Source organism: Lathyrus oleraceus, chromosome 5 (assembly GCF_024323335.1).
Source record: "Lathyrus oleraceus cultivar Zhongwan6 chromosome 5, CAAS_Psat_ZW6_1.0, whole genome shotgun sequence".
NCBI lineage: Eukaryota > Viridiplantae > Streptophyta > Magnoliopsida > Fabales > Fabaceae > Lathyrus > Lathyrus oleraceus.
This window is the reverse complement of record NC_066583.1, coordinates 184,467,191-184,483,860: the sequence shown is the minus strand read 5'-3', so window position 1 is coordinate 184,483,860 and position 16,670 is coordinate 184,467,191. Positions and strand designations below refer to the sequence as shown.

General features: G+C 35.4%; 2 protein-coding genes across 2 annotated transcripts; one reads left to right on the top strand and one right to left on the bottom strand.

The window, feature by feature from the left end:
• Positions 1-3,836: 3,836 nt before the first annotated feature.
• Positions 3,837-5,638, bottom strand: LOC127082114 (putative RING-H2 finger protein ATL21B). Its single transcript, XM_051022341.1, has 2 exons — positions 4,855-5,638; positions 3,837-4,497 (listed from the first exon to the last, which is right to left on the bottom strand). Exons 1-2 carry the CDS (start codon positions 5,582-5,584, stop codon positions 4,049-4,051), a joined length of 1,179 nt encoding a protein of 392 aa, XP_050878298.1. The 5' UTR covers positions 5,585-5,638; the 3' UTR covers positions 3,837-4,048.
• Positions 5,639-5,985: 347 nt separating this feature from the next.
• LOC127082113 (probable inactive nicotinamidase At3g16190) lies at positions 5,986-8,286 on the top strand. Its single transcript, XM_051022340.1, has 5 exons — positions 5,986-6,214; positions 6,297-6,410; positions 7,506-7,740; positions 7,825-7,941; positions 8,030-8,286. The coding sequence occupies exons 1-5, from the start codon at positions 6,167-6,169 to the stop codon at positions 8,101-8,103; spliced, it is 588 nt and encodes a 195-aa protein (XP_050878297.1). The 5' UTR covers positions 5,986-6,166; the 3' UTR covers positions 8,104-8,286.
• Positions 8,287-16,670: the final 8,384 nt, after the last annotated feature.

Here is a 16,670-nt window from a genome sequence, read left to right as displayed (position 1 = left end):
CATAATCAAATTATATTTCCTCCTTTTGAGTATGAATAATAACAACAATAATATCATGTAGTGTCTCAATATACGGTGTCCATGATAATACATCGGTATAGGAGAGAAATATCTGTCAATTAAAATATTTAATGAAGGAATGACTTATGCCAGAGATACCAATAGTCCTTCAAATTTTTACAAGAGATACCAAAAAAGGAATGAACGAATAAAGAGATAAAAAAAATGTAAATAAAACATAGATCGTCAGTGCTGAAGAATTTGATAAAATATGTAGAAGATTTGTTAATCGTAAGGGCGCATAAGGAGAACGTGATGAATTGAACAACCTGATTTTTAAGGGGAATGGCTAAAAATTCGATATATGGATTTTCTAAAAATTCGGTATACCGGATTTTCTAAAAATCCAATATATCTAATTTTTTAAAAATCCAAGAAGTTGCTGTAAATTTCCAAATATATATATATTTTTTTGCATTTTACCGGTTTTTCAAAGTTTCCATAAAAAACATACCAGATTTTTAAAATCCAATAAAAACTCATATCGGATTTTTTAAATTCTGATAAAGATGCATAGATTTTAGTTGTCTGAGTACAAAACACTGCTTCTTTGATATGGGGTAAATAATGAGGGAAATTTTGTTCAATATAAAATATTGGAGGATGTCAAGGTTTAATTGGAAGGATGTCAGGAAAAATTCAGTTTTGCAACTCTTACCTAAAATGAAGGCTTGCTCAAGTTTAATCCATCACGGGAAGACTCTGATATTGTTGTCATTCGGCGCACGAGCTACTGGAGAGCGTCCAATACTTCATTGATTTGATGAGAGTGGTGCGCGTTCGAAGTTTTTACCCGACCTATTTGTTCATGCACATTCGTCTGGATTTTCTCTAAGGCTTCAACGATTGTGCTTCACATCAGTTTCAAGCTCTTCAATGTTTTTGTTGTCTGTCGTGTTCAATAAAAGCACTAATGTAATACTCACAAATTATAATGAACACATAATGGTAAATGGAGGAGAATAAGTATTATTTCATTAACTAAAAAAATCAACTTCCAAGAGGAAGGAGTAAGTACAAAGATGATGAAATGATAAAAATAGAATTAAAGAGAATTACAGAATTTGAGAGAGAGAGAAAGGATAGTAACAATAATCATTCCACACCCATGCCAATTCTCATGATTGGTTATATATAGTTACTTAGTCTCACATTTGGCTCACACACTCTGTTACTCTTTCTCACATTTTTCTCAGTCACGCGACCACTTTCATATGTAGGTTTCATCATAGAAATCCCTATAGTTTTTCCAAGTTTCACAATTCTTCAAAAAAAAAAAGACCCTCTTTTATTGACTTTAAAACTCATATTTGTTGTTGGAGGATTTGTTGGATGATTGTGGAAATGGCCTTTCGTTGGAGCGGTTGGCTTGCCTCTCTAAGCCATTTAAGTGGTTAGAATAGAGGTTGGTTCTTAACCATGCTGCAAAAAAGTTTCATAATCAACCAATAGATCATGAATTTTATCAAAAGTTACAGGATTTTCACGAATTCTAAGAGCTATTGACACCTCTTAAAACTAGGATCCACATCCATTATGAATCACAATATCATCTCCATCAATTGGTGTGGTTGATGATTGCTAGTTCATCACAAATAGATTTGATACTACTGGAAGTGTATTTTTGTGAGTAATTGTGTATCAAATGAGATCACACACGATATGTATTTATATGCATATGGGTTGTTTATGATAGGTAATGTATTTATTACAATTTATACAAGATTAATGTTAATTATTACTAATTGATCCTAACAGGTTCATAACACTCCCTCTTAAGTCGAATCATATATGTCATATGAGTCGAGCTTGTTACAAATATACTCCACTCAAAAACTCTTGAGAGACTTAGTAATTATATAAACTAATTGGTCTTCATACTTGACAAAATTTGTGGTTATTTCTCTTGAAAGTACCTTATCTCTTACATAATGACAATTTATTTCTCTGTACTAGGTTCGTTCATGGAAGACCGGGTTAGATGTAATGTAGAGTGTTGTTTGATCATCACACATGAGTTTTACGATCTTAAGATCTCCTAACCTAATATTCATAAATGTATCCCATATCCGACAGTGATTTGGCTCAGTCGGCATATGAATAATAAGTGATTTTAGTATCTCCATTATCTACCTATATTATTCCTATTCATGGTGCATTTTTTATATATCTAAGAATTTAAATAAATGCATCTTAGTGTGTATTACAAGGAGCGTTCAAAATTTGGCTCACAATGCTCACTCACTACAAATATAATATATGATATGGTGATCATAAGATAATTGAGTCTATCCAAAATCCACAGATATCTTCCCGAGTATTTTGATGGCTCCCCCTACCCTAGAAGAAGCTTGATGTTGTGATCCATAGGATTATCGACGACAATCAAGCATATCAGTTTCACTTAGAATGTTTAATGCATACTTGTGTTGGTTGATTGAAATGTATGACGAGGACGGAGCGACTTTAATGTCTAAGAAGTATCTCAGTGGACCTAAGTCTTTTGTCTATTTTTTATATAAAAAAGATGAGTTTTGAGTCGCTGGATACCATTTGGATCATCTCCAATGATAACAATGTCATCAACATAGACCACAAGAAAGATGCGTCGACCGATGGAGGAATGAAAGAAGAAAATAGAGTGATCTGTTTTACATCTAGTCATACCAAATACTATCAAGGTAGAGCTGAAGCGACCAAACCAAACTCGTGGGACTGTTTCAACCCATAAATAGAACGACGAAGTCTACAAATAACTCTAGAATTTCCAAGAACAGTAAAACATGGAGGTTAGTCCATATAAACTTCAGCCTCCAACTCTTTGTGTAAAAAGACATTTTTAATGTCCAACTGATGAAATAACCAATGATGAGTGACAACCATCGTAAAAAAGAGGCGAATTGAACTAATCTTGGTCACCGAAGAAAAAATGTCACCATAATCAAGACTAAACATCTATGTGTAGCCTTTAGCTACCAGATAGAGTTTGAAACGATCAATTTGACCAATTGGTATCACTTTCAGTGTATAAACTCATCGGCATCCCATTGTAGTTTTGTTTGGAGGTAAAGAGACAATATCCCAAGTGTTAATTGAATGTAATGCAGTCATTTCTTCCACCATCGTCCAATGATAATTGAGATCAACCATAGCTTCACATGTAGATTTAAGGATAGACACATAATTCAAAGCAGAAACAAAACAAACATAAGAAGTAGAACAAACATAAGAAGTAGATAGACGGTCATAGTTTAAAACACAAACATATTTAAGCACTGATACCATATTGAGAGTATGTTTCTATGAGTAATTGTGTGTCAAATAAGATCACACCGAATATATATTTATATGCATATGGATTGTTTATATGCATATGAATTGTTTACGATAGATAATATATTGATTACAATTTATACAAAATTAATACTAATTACGACTAATTAATTATAATCAATACTAATTGATTCTAATGGATTCTTAACCGATGTCTTGAAGGTATTTAACAAGTTTTAATCCCTTAATACTAGAAGTTAATTGTTCCTTCAAGTGCATAATGTGAACACTAGTTTTGCTTGCAAATATTTGGTAAGGAAATCCCAAACTCTCATGGAAGTTTTTACAGTACCTAAAAGTAGGAGTTAATCGTTCATAACACGTGCATAATGTAAGTTATAGTTTTGCTTGCAGATATTTTGGTGAATAAAAGGTGTGGCGTTGGTTTCACTGATTGAGATGATATGTGCAACAAACATAATGATTTGTTTTGGATCGATAAGTAGTTAACACATCCCATTTATAAACATATTTCGATATAAGACTCTTTAACAAACCATAACACAATAGTCCTACACAATGACTTTACTATGCTACATTATATGCTTTGTTGTCAATGACTTAGTTTAGCATGTCAACAAAATGTATGGTGAAAGTGAAAGACAAGTAAATGCCATGGATCATTAACAACTCAACAATTGATTAAGCATTATAGTCATGATTGAGCTAGATTTTGTGACGGTAACCATGGAGGAGAAGTTCGACAGATCGGACACGACGCATTCAGCGGAAGCCATTCATCTATGCATTGCGCATGAAAGCAATGTTCACAGTCAGGCATAGTTTTCACCGTCTCTTTAGGCATATACTCAGACAAGCATATTGAGCATGTTTTATCATTAGGTCTTGGCAAGTAAATGCCATCATCACCTATAACTATTTTTGGGTAAGATTCAATTGTAGGTTTATCAAGACCCAAAATGTTGGTATCATGTTGTGGATCAATAAGAGACTCAAAATCTTCCACTGTCTCACGAGCCAAAGTCCAACCATGAATCCCAAATCTGAACTTGCTGCATATCCAGCTCAATAACGAAATGAAGCATAACAGTGTTGGTACTCCAAAACATATGGCTATGGCGTAACTTGCACCATGGGAAATCCCTGTAAAATTTTCATATTTCACTATTCTTTCAACCAAGTTATTTGAAAATTTTGTTCTCAAGAGTGTTTTTGAACTACTTTAGCACCATCACTTTGTTCATAATTTACTATAATTTTAGATGTAGCACATAATAATAAAAAATGTCAAACGCAAACAATTAAAAAGGGACAAAAAAGGAGATTAGGTAAATGTTAAATAATATTGGTCTGCCGCTCTATCATCATATACTATATAATATGTTAAAAATGCAAACAATTAAAATACTACTAATATTTTAAAAATTATTTATAAAAAAAAACTGTTTTTTTAAAACTAAAATAAATGGACAAAAACTGATAAGAAAAAAAAATGATTACCTTGTGTTGGAGGGACATTGTAACAAGCAATTTCAAAAGTGGAGTTGTCTTGAAAGCCACATCTTCCACCATGAGACTCACACCTACCACACGGCGGCGAATTCCACGACAACCGGAGATCGTCGTTGAGTTCAGACGACAAGACATGATCATAAAACGGCGATTGAACCGGAACATTCACGGTGTCAACCATGTCACAAACAGACGACAAGTGCAAAACCACCGTGCGCGACGGTGTCGCAAAAACGTTATACTTGGAAGAATCACTTAGACAAAGTATCGGTTTGTAAAGAGATGTGAGATATTTGAAATGAACGGAACAGTTAAAAAAGGTGAATTGTTGATAGTAAACGGCATGGAATGGAGAAGCAGAGAGGTTAAGTGAGAGAAGTCGTTTTGCGAGACAGTTATTGGGATCATTGACGAAGAGTTCTTGTGTGGCATAGTTTATTTTTTGGATGTTGAGTTCTTCCATGTAAGGTAGATTGACAAGTGTTTGGTTTTTTTCAGTTTTATTATTGCATAGTAGTTTGAAACCTGGGTAGCCACATGTGTTGTTTGGTTGTTTTGTTTCTATGTAGAATGGGAATCGGATTAGTGGTTGATTTGTGTGGCAAATAGTGTCTAAACATGTTTCTGTGGATGATTGTGCTAGTGTTTGTGTTTGATGAGGGTTGAAGAGGAAATGGAAACAGATTAGGATGATGAGTATGGGATTGAGAATGTTCATGTTTGTCAACGGAATTTGGGTTTGTCTAAATTATTGGTATTGGTTTCGTCACTAGTAGTGGGGCTCTGGACTATATAAATTTCTTTCTTTTTAGAGAATCTTCTATAGATTAAAATAAATATTAAATACCTTCAAATATTTAACGTTTATAATTAACTAATTGAATAAAATAATATTTTAATTAAATTTTAGATGAATAATGTTTAAAGAAAGAATTTAATTAAAATACAATGTACATTGAAAAAATTTAATTTTAATTTTAGTCTTCTATAAAATAATACAATGGATAATTGTTATTAATTGAAGTGTAAAACTTTTTATGTTTACGGTAATTAATCTTAGAAACAAACGCTAATTATTATTAAAAAATAATATAAATTCTCATAAATAAAAAAGACAATGACGTGATATTTTGTTTTATCATTCTCTTCACCATTCTCCCTCTTTTTTTCCCATTAATTTGAGGTTCATGTTTATTTCAAGCGCTTGTGCAGTGGAATCCTACATAATAGACAACCCAATTGGCTAAAAATTCTGTAACTGCGTTCAAAATCCAAGCTTGGTGAATCTGATTCTTTAAGAATGACCGAGAATTGGAATCAAACGGCTCTTCTTGTAATCGACATGCAGGTAATTATTATGCTCTGTCTCTTTTCTTAGGTTTTTTTTTGTGTGGAGAAATTAAGGATTCTGTATATGTTTTTGTTTGCAGAAAGATTTTATAGAAGATGGAAGTCCTATGCTAGTAAAAGGTGGGAAAGATATTGTCCCAAATGTGATTAAGGCTGTTGAAGTTGCGAGAAAACGTGGAATTCTCATTGTTTGGGTAATAACTCTTCACTCCTTTCCTTTCTTTGATATGTTATGGGATATGTATGCCTCTATGGGCTTTACCTAAGTATGTTCCCATCAATATTAATGGATCCGACATCTCTGAAAAAAGTGTGTCAGCGTCTTGTCTAAAACCGATACCAACAGTTGTGATTACGTTTAGTTTATCTATATTTTAAAATTATTACATGTGTCGATGGCCAATGTCGGTTCCGTGTTTTCAATGTCCGTGTTTGTGCTTATTAGCTCCGAAGTGAACATCTCACTATAGAGTATAAAATGAGTATTACCTATGTAGTATTGATACTTCAGATTGAAGACATAGACATGTATGGTGTCGGACGTGTGTCGGTTTGTTGTGGGATGTGGCTTCATATAATCACTTCAATTTTCTCAAGTTTAGTATCAAGGTGTGTGTGCGAGCGCGAGCGTGAGCGTTAGTGTTAGTGTTGTGTCTAGTATCAGTGTTTTATAGGTGCTATCAATCATTGATTAAGTATAGATTGCTATAGAGTATAAAATGAGTATAATACTATGTAGTACCGATATTTCAGATTGAAGACATGTTTAGTGTCGGACATGTGTCAGTGTCTTGTGGGCTATAGCTTCATACAATCAATTCAATTTTCTCAAGTTTAGTACCAACGAGTGAGTGTGTTAGTGTTGTGTCTAGAATATTTGTTTTATAGGTGGTATCAATCATTGATTAACCAAGAATATATATTATATGCAATGCATGACTTATCATGAATCAGTTGAAATATTAACTTTGAATTTCTCACTTTACTCTCCTCAATTTAGAAGAACCAAATCCAACGTTAACGGTATGATAGTTGTGTTGTGTGAGTATTCAAATTGCAAGAAGTCAAGCAATCTAAACAATTGAGATTTCTATAGAAAGTTTGATTGTTCTCCCTTTTCTATCTATCTTTGTTGTTTCATCGAAAATGCACGAATTGTCGTTGGCTGCATCAGTTGACTCTGCAACAATATCAGGACATGATTGTAGACCACTAGACCTCATTAGTTGCATGTATTCAACAAAATAGTTCTTCAATTGCTGAATTATGACTATCTCAAATTGTTTTAGGTAGTACGCGAACATGATCCCTTGGGGAGAGACGTTGAACTCTTTCGCCGACATCTATATACGACAGGAAAAGTTGGTCCGACCGCCAAAGGAAGTGAAGGGGCAGAATTAGTTGACGGGCTCGTCATTAGAGAAGGGGATTTTAAACTTGTGAAAACGAGGTTTAGTGCATTCTTTTCTACACATCTTCATTCAGTCCTTCAACGAGAAGGAATCAATAGTCTCGTGATCACTGGTGAGTAAACAGTCCAAATGCATAATAGTATGAGTTTACAATTTTAGAGTTGAGAAATGATTTTTTGACAACAACTTTTTATAGGTGTTCAAACTCCAAACTGTATTCGGCAAACTGTTTTTGATGCTGTCGCGTTAGACTATCAACCTGTGACTGTTCTTTTTGACGCCACAGCAGCTGCCACGCCCGATATTCATCTCGGTATGTATTATCTATTTCTCGAAAGTCTTGCAATTTTCCGGAACTTTCTTTAGATTGTAATGATGTGTGATTTTTTGGATGGTTTCAGCCAATGTGTATGACATGAAAAACATTGGAGTTGCAACACCAACATTACAAGAATGGAGTGAATCCAAAGCTTGATCTGTATGGGCCATGCATTATGCAACTTCAACATCTATCATAGGACTTGCTCAGCATTGATGATTATGCTGTTTTCACAAAACGAATATAAGTCTAAATAGAATGAGTATGCTGCTTTAAAGTTTAGTGTAAGTGTTGAAAATGATAATTTTGAGATGATCAATAATTTATTGTTCACTATCACTCTTTCATGGTCCACCTAAAAATCATTGTAAGAAAGTTAAATCAATTGGTAAGCTAGATCACTGCCACCTCCACCTCCAAACCTGATATAAACCAGTCATCATTTAGCAAACAAGCAACACAGCAGATTTAAGATTCAATAAACTCCAACGCACTGCTGTACCCAACATAAATTTCAACGGAATAGTTACCTAGCAGTCAAGAAATTATCTTGTATCATTATTAAATAATTGACAAAACTTTACACATTAGTTCCTCTATTCATTTTTAAATGTCATTTTTTTGAAAAAAAATTGTTTCTTTGTAGTTATCATTTGCAAAGTTCAATGTAGTATTAATTGCACTTTTATCAAAATTACCGTTAAGTAATTATTATAGATAGAGAAAAAGTAAAATGAATATAATAAATAGTTAAGGGTATTATATATAAAAAAAGAATTATTGTTTGAAAAGTAACAATAATGATTAGCTTTTTTGATAGAAAATAACATTTAAAAAAGAACGGAGAGAAAAATATTTTATGAATAATGTTATTCTTACACTCATTCATATACTAGATACTTTCACTAAATATTGCACATCGAATTTATACAATATTGAATCCTTCCTAAAAAGAAGAATAGAATGATTCGACTCAATTTATACGATAATGATTTACTTAACAAAATATTCAATCAACGTATTTATGTGCTCATCCGGGTCATGGATAATTATGATGTTCAATGTGTACCAATAGATCAAAGAAGTTACTATGATATTATGTATATCACCATTTTTTTCTCCCCAAATTCACAACCATGAATTTATTACCATAAAATGATTGTGACCTCCAAGTTCTCTCTCTCTCTCTGGGTTGGACTTCGCCACCATGAGTTATGCCTCAATGCTCATATCACACATCTTAATGGACACGCCCCACCGGTCTCTAAAGCATCCAGACATCCTAGGATAGCTTCCTCATGTGTATGCAACTACTACATCATCTCAGACACCGACATACATTGAGACTACTATGCGCACAATATTTCTCCATATTCCTGACAATCAATGATACATGGTTACGGGCATAACATCTCACACTATAACATCACAAGGTAATATCTCATTTTATTCTACTTTACGTAACTCAAATCAGAAAGATATTGTTGGTAGTGGCCATGGAATTCCAATTCACGACACTGAACACACAAATACCCACCTCTCACCACCCCGTTCACTTAAACCATGTCATGCATGCCCCCATAAATTATTAAAAAATTAATTTATGTGCAATGACTCATCACTGACAATAATGTTTATGTTTCCTTTGACCTTTTTGGCTTTACTATATATGATTTTCAGACGGGGATCCCTCTCATGAGATGTGACACTCATGGAGATCTCTATCCAATCGCCACTTCCACCAATTTTACCAGACTTACTTCCAATATCAGGCGTAGTCTCTTAGGTCACCCTGTCATTTATGTTTTGCATTCCCTTCACAATAATAAGTTCATATATTGTGAACCTTTAAATCTTCTGTTATTTGTGACTCTTGTGTTTTTGGAAAACATGTTAAATTGCCATTTTTTTAATTCTCAAACTATAACTTTGATACCTTTTGATATTTTACATAGTGATTTATGAACATCTCTGATTTTAAGTTCTGTCAGTCATAAATATTATGTATTTTTTGTATGATTTCTCAAATTTCTCATTGACCTTTCCTATTAGCAAAAAATCCCAAGTATTTTAAACGTTTATGTCACTTACAAAACCTTATTCGCACACAATTTTTGCAAAATATAATGTTTTCAATGTGACAATAGCGATGAATATAATAGTCCCTCCGTCTCATAAAAAGTGTCTCAATTGCACTTTTTTATGTCTCAAAATAATTGTCCTTTTACAATATCAATGCAGCAATTATTATTATTTTTCCACTATCATACCCCTATTTATTAGCTTTCACTTTATTCAACCACTCATTTAACTATAATTAATAAGGGTATTCTAGTAAAAGATATTAATTTTATCATCAAAATTAACACATCTAATTATTTTCTTAAGAACCGTGAAATGTTCAAATTGGACACTTTTTATGAGACAGAGGGAGTAATAAGCTACTTCGCAAATATTGTACTGATCATGACCTTATTTTCGTTTCTATTGTCCCCACACATTCTCACAAAATGGGAAAACGTAATGCAAAATCAGAACCATTAATAATATGATACGCTCTATGCTAGCTCATTCTTCTGTTCCCATATCATTTTGACATCATGCTCTTCACATGACAACTTATCTTTTAAACATTCTTCCCCATAAAACACTTCAAAATCACTCACCAACACAACTCTTATATCACTAAGATCCCACATACACATATCTACGCTATTTAAGTTGTCTATGTTATCCTTTATTTCTGTCATCTAACATTCATAACTTACAACCCCACTCTACTCCATGTGTCTTCTTAGGTTACCCGTTAAATCTTAGAGGTTACAAGTGTTTTGATTTGTCATTCAGAAAATTAATAATTTAGCGGCATGTTATCTTTGATGAAGCCCAAATTCCCTTCGCCAAGATACATTCCCCTTCCCCTATCTCTTATGACTTCTTAAATGATGACCCACACTCATACCTTGAACATCAGTGGCAAAATAAAATGTTTGTAGCTGTTGTAAATAAGTAAACAAGACCGTCAAGCACAACCGACCATCCACCCTCTCCAATGAACCAACAACCACTCTCTAATCCCCCTCCGAGCAGCTCACCAACTATGACATTCTCTCCCTCACAACCGCCAATCTAACCAACTTCATCTCCACCTACACATACCAACACCACCTGTAATATGAAAGGCATTGTCAAACCGCGTAAGATATTTACGTATCAATTTCTCTACCTGATGATACCATCTCTCCTATACCTAAAAACCCTAAGCTAACCTTATATAACCCGAATTGGAAATACGCAATTCAATCAAAATTTGATGCTCTTATTAGAAATAAGACGTGGGATTTAGTTCCCCGGCCTTGTGATGATAATATTATTTGATGTATGTGGATTTTTAGGCATAATAAAAAATTTGATGGCTCTTTTGAGCGTTATAACGCTCGTCTTATAGGCGATGGCAGGTCACAAGTTGAAAATGTGGATTATGATGAGACTTTCAGACCCATGGTGAAACTCGCTACCATTCGAACAATGCTCACCGTTGCTCTATCCAAATCCTGGCCCATTCATCAACTAGATGTCCAAAATTCCTTTTTACAGGGTGATATTCATGTGGTTGTTTACATGCATCGGCCATTGGGTTTCCGCAATCCCCATCATCCAAATTATATATGTCGTTTGAAGAAGTCACTTTATGGTCTCAAGTAAGCGCCCAGAGGCATGGTTCCAATGCTTTGGTGACTATGTTACCACCATTGGTTTATGCAATAGCACATCAAACCACTCCCTCTTCATATATCAACAAAGTTATGACATGGCCTACATTCTTCTATATGTGTGCGACATCATCCTTATTATCTACACTCAAGTCCTTTACAAATCAATTATGTCACTCTTAGCATTTGAGTTTGCGATGAAGGATTTGGGGCCTCTTAGTTACTTTTTGGGTATTGCAGTATATCTTCACTCTAGTAACATCTTTCTCAATCAATCCACTTATGCCTAGGAGATCACCAAACATGATGGCATGGTGTCCTACAAACTGTCAGCCACTCTTGTCTACACCAAGCATAAACTCAACATCTTCTCTGGAGCTCCTTATGAGGATCCCTCCCTATATCGGAATTTTGTGGGGCTTTATAGTACTTCGCCTTTACTCGACCTGACATATCATATGCAGTTCATAGAGTTTATCTTCACATGCATGCACCTCGCATAAAACGCACGCTCGCTCTTAAGCGCATTCTTTTCTATGTTCAAGGCATCATACATTTTGGATTACATTTATCACCATCCTCAATTACAAAGCTTATCTCCTACACTGACACTAATTGGGGTGGATGTCCTGACATTAGACGCTCTACATCTGGTTAGTGTGTCTTTCTAGGGGACAAACTTACTTCTTGGTCTTCTAAAAGGAAACCTACTCTCTCTCATTCTAGTTTTGAAGTCGAATACAGGGGTGTTGTCAATGTTGTCTCCGAATCGTGTTGGATCCACAATCTTCTCTTGGAGCTCCATTTTATCATTCCTCACGCCACTTTAGTGTATTATGTTAATGTCAATACCATTTATCTATCTGGTAATTCTATGCAGCATCACTGTTCCAAGCATATTGAGATGAACATTCATTTTTTTTGGGAAAAGGTAGCTCGTGGTCAAGCACATGTCCTTCATGTTTCCTCCAGACACCAGAATGCGGGCATTTTCACCAAAGAGTTTCCTTTGCATTCTATTTGATGATTTTTTGACCAATCTAAGCATTAGTGATTCTCCCGCTTCGACTCTAGGGGTGTGATAGACTATAATATTTTGTTATGTCCATAATTAGTTTCTTGTAATTATGTTGTATCATAATTATATAGTTAACCAAACGTTACACATTGATGTATATATATATATATATATATATATATATATATATATTATATTCACATGAATGAGAAAGGCAGGCATTCCAATTATCTTACAGACTCCAACACAAGCCTCTGCACCAGCCCAACCTGATTTACACTATAGGCCTTAATAGACTATTTCTTGATAGGGAGAATTATATCCCCTTTTGATTGGATCATTGATCCAATCCAAAACAGTTGCCCCCGAAGTCCTTGCTTTCATTCATGAACCTAAGATTATGAAGCATATTAGTTTCAACCCTTTTGACCGCCCTCACGGACCGCCCGACGAATACGAAGCAAATATTCACTTTAAGGTTGGAGATGCGGAGTGTAACACCCCGATAAAAATAAGATAATTATTTAAATTAAGTTAATAGTATATTTATTAATTTAATTAAATAATTGGATTATTATTGGAATATTATTGGGATTATTATTATTGGATTATTATTATTATTATGGGAATAAAAGTTGGAATTAGAAAAGGTCCCATTTGGTAAAAAGAGGTTTTCACGTGAAATATGAAAAACAACTCAAAAGTGGAAAAGGAAAAGGACAAAGAGCCAGAGAACAAGGGTTGAAGAGAGGAAGAGCTCGAAGCTAAAGGATTGCCGGATTAACTCAGGTAAGGGGGGTTTATCATCGTTTAATGGGTATTATGGGATAACATGTAATAGGTAGTGATAAACCATTGATTTGACTCTGATTAGAATGATGTATGCTGAAAATTGTGAAATATTGGATGAACGAAATTTGGATTATAATTGAAGGGAATTCGTAGGAATTAGATGTAATAATGTTAGAATCTGTGAAATCGAATAGGGTATGATTCGTGATAGATGATATGGACGAATACTGTGTAAAATTGGACTGTGGAAGGTGGAATTGGAGAGATCTCGTAGCAGAGAAAACCATAGCAGATCTGGAAATCTGGGTTCTGGTCATACGCGTATGGCACTAGGCAATACGCGTATGAGATGGTCTGGTACGCGTATGGCACTAGGTAATACGCGTATGGTTGAGGAAGATGATGTTTTGAACGTGGTTTGGTCTCTGTTGGTACGCGTATGGGGAAGTGATACGCGTAGCATACGCGTATGAGATGGTGTTACGCGTATGGGTTTTGGTCAGGAGATGGGCCATACGCGTATGGGGCTATGCAATACGCGTATGAGCAGCTTTGTGATTTTTCTGGGCTATTGTTGTGCAGTTTTTGGTTGTTCAGCTGAGTAATGTAATTTGGCTGATGTATGATATAGTAGGGATCATTTCCCGTTGTATTGAGCAGTGTAGGTATTAGTAGAGTGTGCTAATACTGTGATTATTAATTGGCATGACATGATATGATTTTGTGATAATATGCTGATGATGTATGATGGTATGCATAATGCTGTGAATGTATGTATTATGTGGAATGGACTGTTTTATGGCTTAGAGTGTGAGCATATGTCCATTTTGGATTGTTGTTGATGTTGCATGACTAAGTGATTTAGCTTGCATATTGTGGCCTTTATGGTGGTAGCTAATTCCCATGGTGAGGAATTAGTGAGTGAATTATTTTGGATTGTTGTTGATGTTTGCATGCTAGGTGATTAGCGTGCATCGCATAGCCCTTGGGGTGGTAGCTAATTCCCATGGTGAGGAATTAGTGAGTGAGTCACTAGGTCTCAAATGAGTGGGACTAGTGAGCTTGGTAGCCGTATCTGGATTTGATCGGTGAGGTTGAACTATATGTTCACGAATAGTCGGTACCGTATGCATGGAGTCTCATTGCATAATGTATGTATGTATGGCGTATAATATGAATGGATGTATTCCAATATTATACGTGTTGTTTTGGTGATTGTGTTTAGTATGATTTTGGAATTGATATTGCCGTTACTGAATTGTGTGATCTGATTAGGGTGATTGAATGTGTTAACTTACTTAACATTACATGATAATTTATAATGCTTATTATATCGATTGAGGAACTCACCCTTACAACTATGTTTTCAGGTAACGAGCAATGATTGAGTAGGAGCTAGTGTTTGGAGTCTAGTGTAGTTCCTTAGTGGGTCATGCTCTGATAGATGTAACATCTGGACGGGATGTTTTACCTTGTTGAATAATTTTACATGTAATGTGTTACATGTTTTGCATGATTGATTTGATTTCAATCCGCTGCGTATTGTGCAAATACTTTATGTTTTGAATTAACAAAAGAGCATGACAGTTATTATGGTGAATGGTGTGGAGTTGTTGTGTGACACCCTTAACTGCATAATTACTCTGATTGACATATTGTTATTTTAATTAAATATTTGGGGTATTTTAGAAGGGTGTTACACGGAGAGCAGGGAGTAGTTGGCCTCAGGAACAGACACATTAAATTATTGTCTCGTAGTCAAAAAATTGCATAGTTAGATCTCTCCATGTGGCCTTAGATTTTGAGGCATATGTGATCTTTTTTAGAGTACTCGAGTGTCATGGGGATTGAGGCTAAATCAGGATTGTTGGTAGTGCAATTCGTCTTCCTCGATCTTGGGTCACTGATCATGGGGTCGTCTGTCACTAATATATAAAGTCTTAAAAGGAGAATTTAATTTTACTTTTTAGTTCTCATACTCATGATGTCTTAAATATTTTTCATTTTCTCGCTACTAGGTTCGATCTCACGCTTTATTTTCCAGGGGCAGAGTGGGATGAAGAGGCCTAGTGGGGGAGACTCCAGTGCACCTGCTAAGTGTTACAGATGTGGTCAGGCTGGACATCGTATTCATGAGTGTACCAGTGCTGAGAGGAAGTGTTTCAAGTGTGGCAAAGGTGGTCTTTTGGCTGCAGAGTGCCGGTTGAAGACTGTGACTTGCTTCAACTGTGGAGAAGTGGGTCATATCAGTCCACAGTGTTCTAAGCCGAAGAAAGAGAATCAGTCGGGAGGCAAGGTCTTTGCTTTATCGGGTTCTGAGACTTCTGCAGATGATCGTTTGATCCGAGGTACGTGTTATATTAATGGCTTTCCTCTTGTAGCTATTATTGACACAGGTGCGACTCATTCCTTTATATCGTTGGATTGTGCTGTGAAACTTAAATTAGAGATATCTGAGATGCATGGGAGTATGGTGATTGATACTCCTGCGAAGGGTTCAGTGACTACTACTTCAGTTTGTTTAAATTGCCCTTTGAGTATTTTTGGTAGAGACTTTGGGATGGACCTCGTGTGTCTTCCACTAGTGCAGATTGATGTTATCTTGGGTATGAACTGGTTGGTGTTTAACCGAGTTTATATCAACTGTTTTGATAAGACTGTGATCTTTCCTGAGATTGAGGAAGGAAAGAGTTTGTTTCTATCAGCAAGGCAGGTGAATGAGGCAGTAGCAGATGGGGCAGAGTTGTTTATGCTGTTAGCGACTTTGGAGGCTAAAGATAAGCTGGTGATTTGCGATCTAGCTGTGGTGTGTGATTTTCCTGATGTGTTTCCTGAAGAAGTGAATGAATTACCGCCAGAGCGTGAAGTTGAGTTCTCGATTGATTTGGTACCTGGTACTAGGCCGATATCGATGGCTCCGTACCGTATGTCTGCTGTTGAGTTAACTGAATTGAAGAGTCAGTTGGAAGATCTGTTGGATAAGAAATTTATTCGTCCGAGTGTGTCACCGTGGGGTGCACTGGTGTTATTGGTTAAGAAGAAAGAAGGTACTATGAGGTTGTGTGTGGACTACAGGCAACTGAATAAAGTGACGATCAAGAATCGGTATCCTTTATCGAGGATTGATGATTTGATGGATCAGTTGGTCGGTGCGAGTGTGTTCAGTAAAATAGACTTGAGGTCTGGGTATCATCAGATAC

Bases quoted from the DNA above. Each gene is read 5' to 3' on its own strand.
- LOC127082113 (XM_051022340.1), top strand. From the start codon at position 6,167: ATGACCGAGAATTGGAATCAAACGGCTCTTCTTGTAATCGACATGCAG. The intron at 7,741-7,824 runs GTGAGTAAACAG...AACTTTTTATAG, and splicing joins CAATAGTCTCGTGATCACTG to GTGTTCAAACTCCAAACTGT. The intron at 7,942-8,029 runs GTATGTATTATC...GGATGGTTTCAG, and splicing joins CACGCCCGATATTCATCTCG to CCAATGTGTATGACATGAAA.
- LOC127082114 (XM_051022341.1), bottom strand. From the start codon at position 5,584: ATGAACATTCTCAATCCCATACTCATCATCCTAATCTGTTTCCATTTC. The intron at 4,498-4,854 runs GTAATCATTTTT...AAAATTTTACAG, and splicing joins CAATGTCCCTCCAACACAAG to GGATTTCCCATGGTGCAAGT.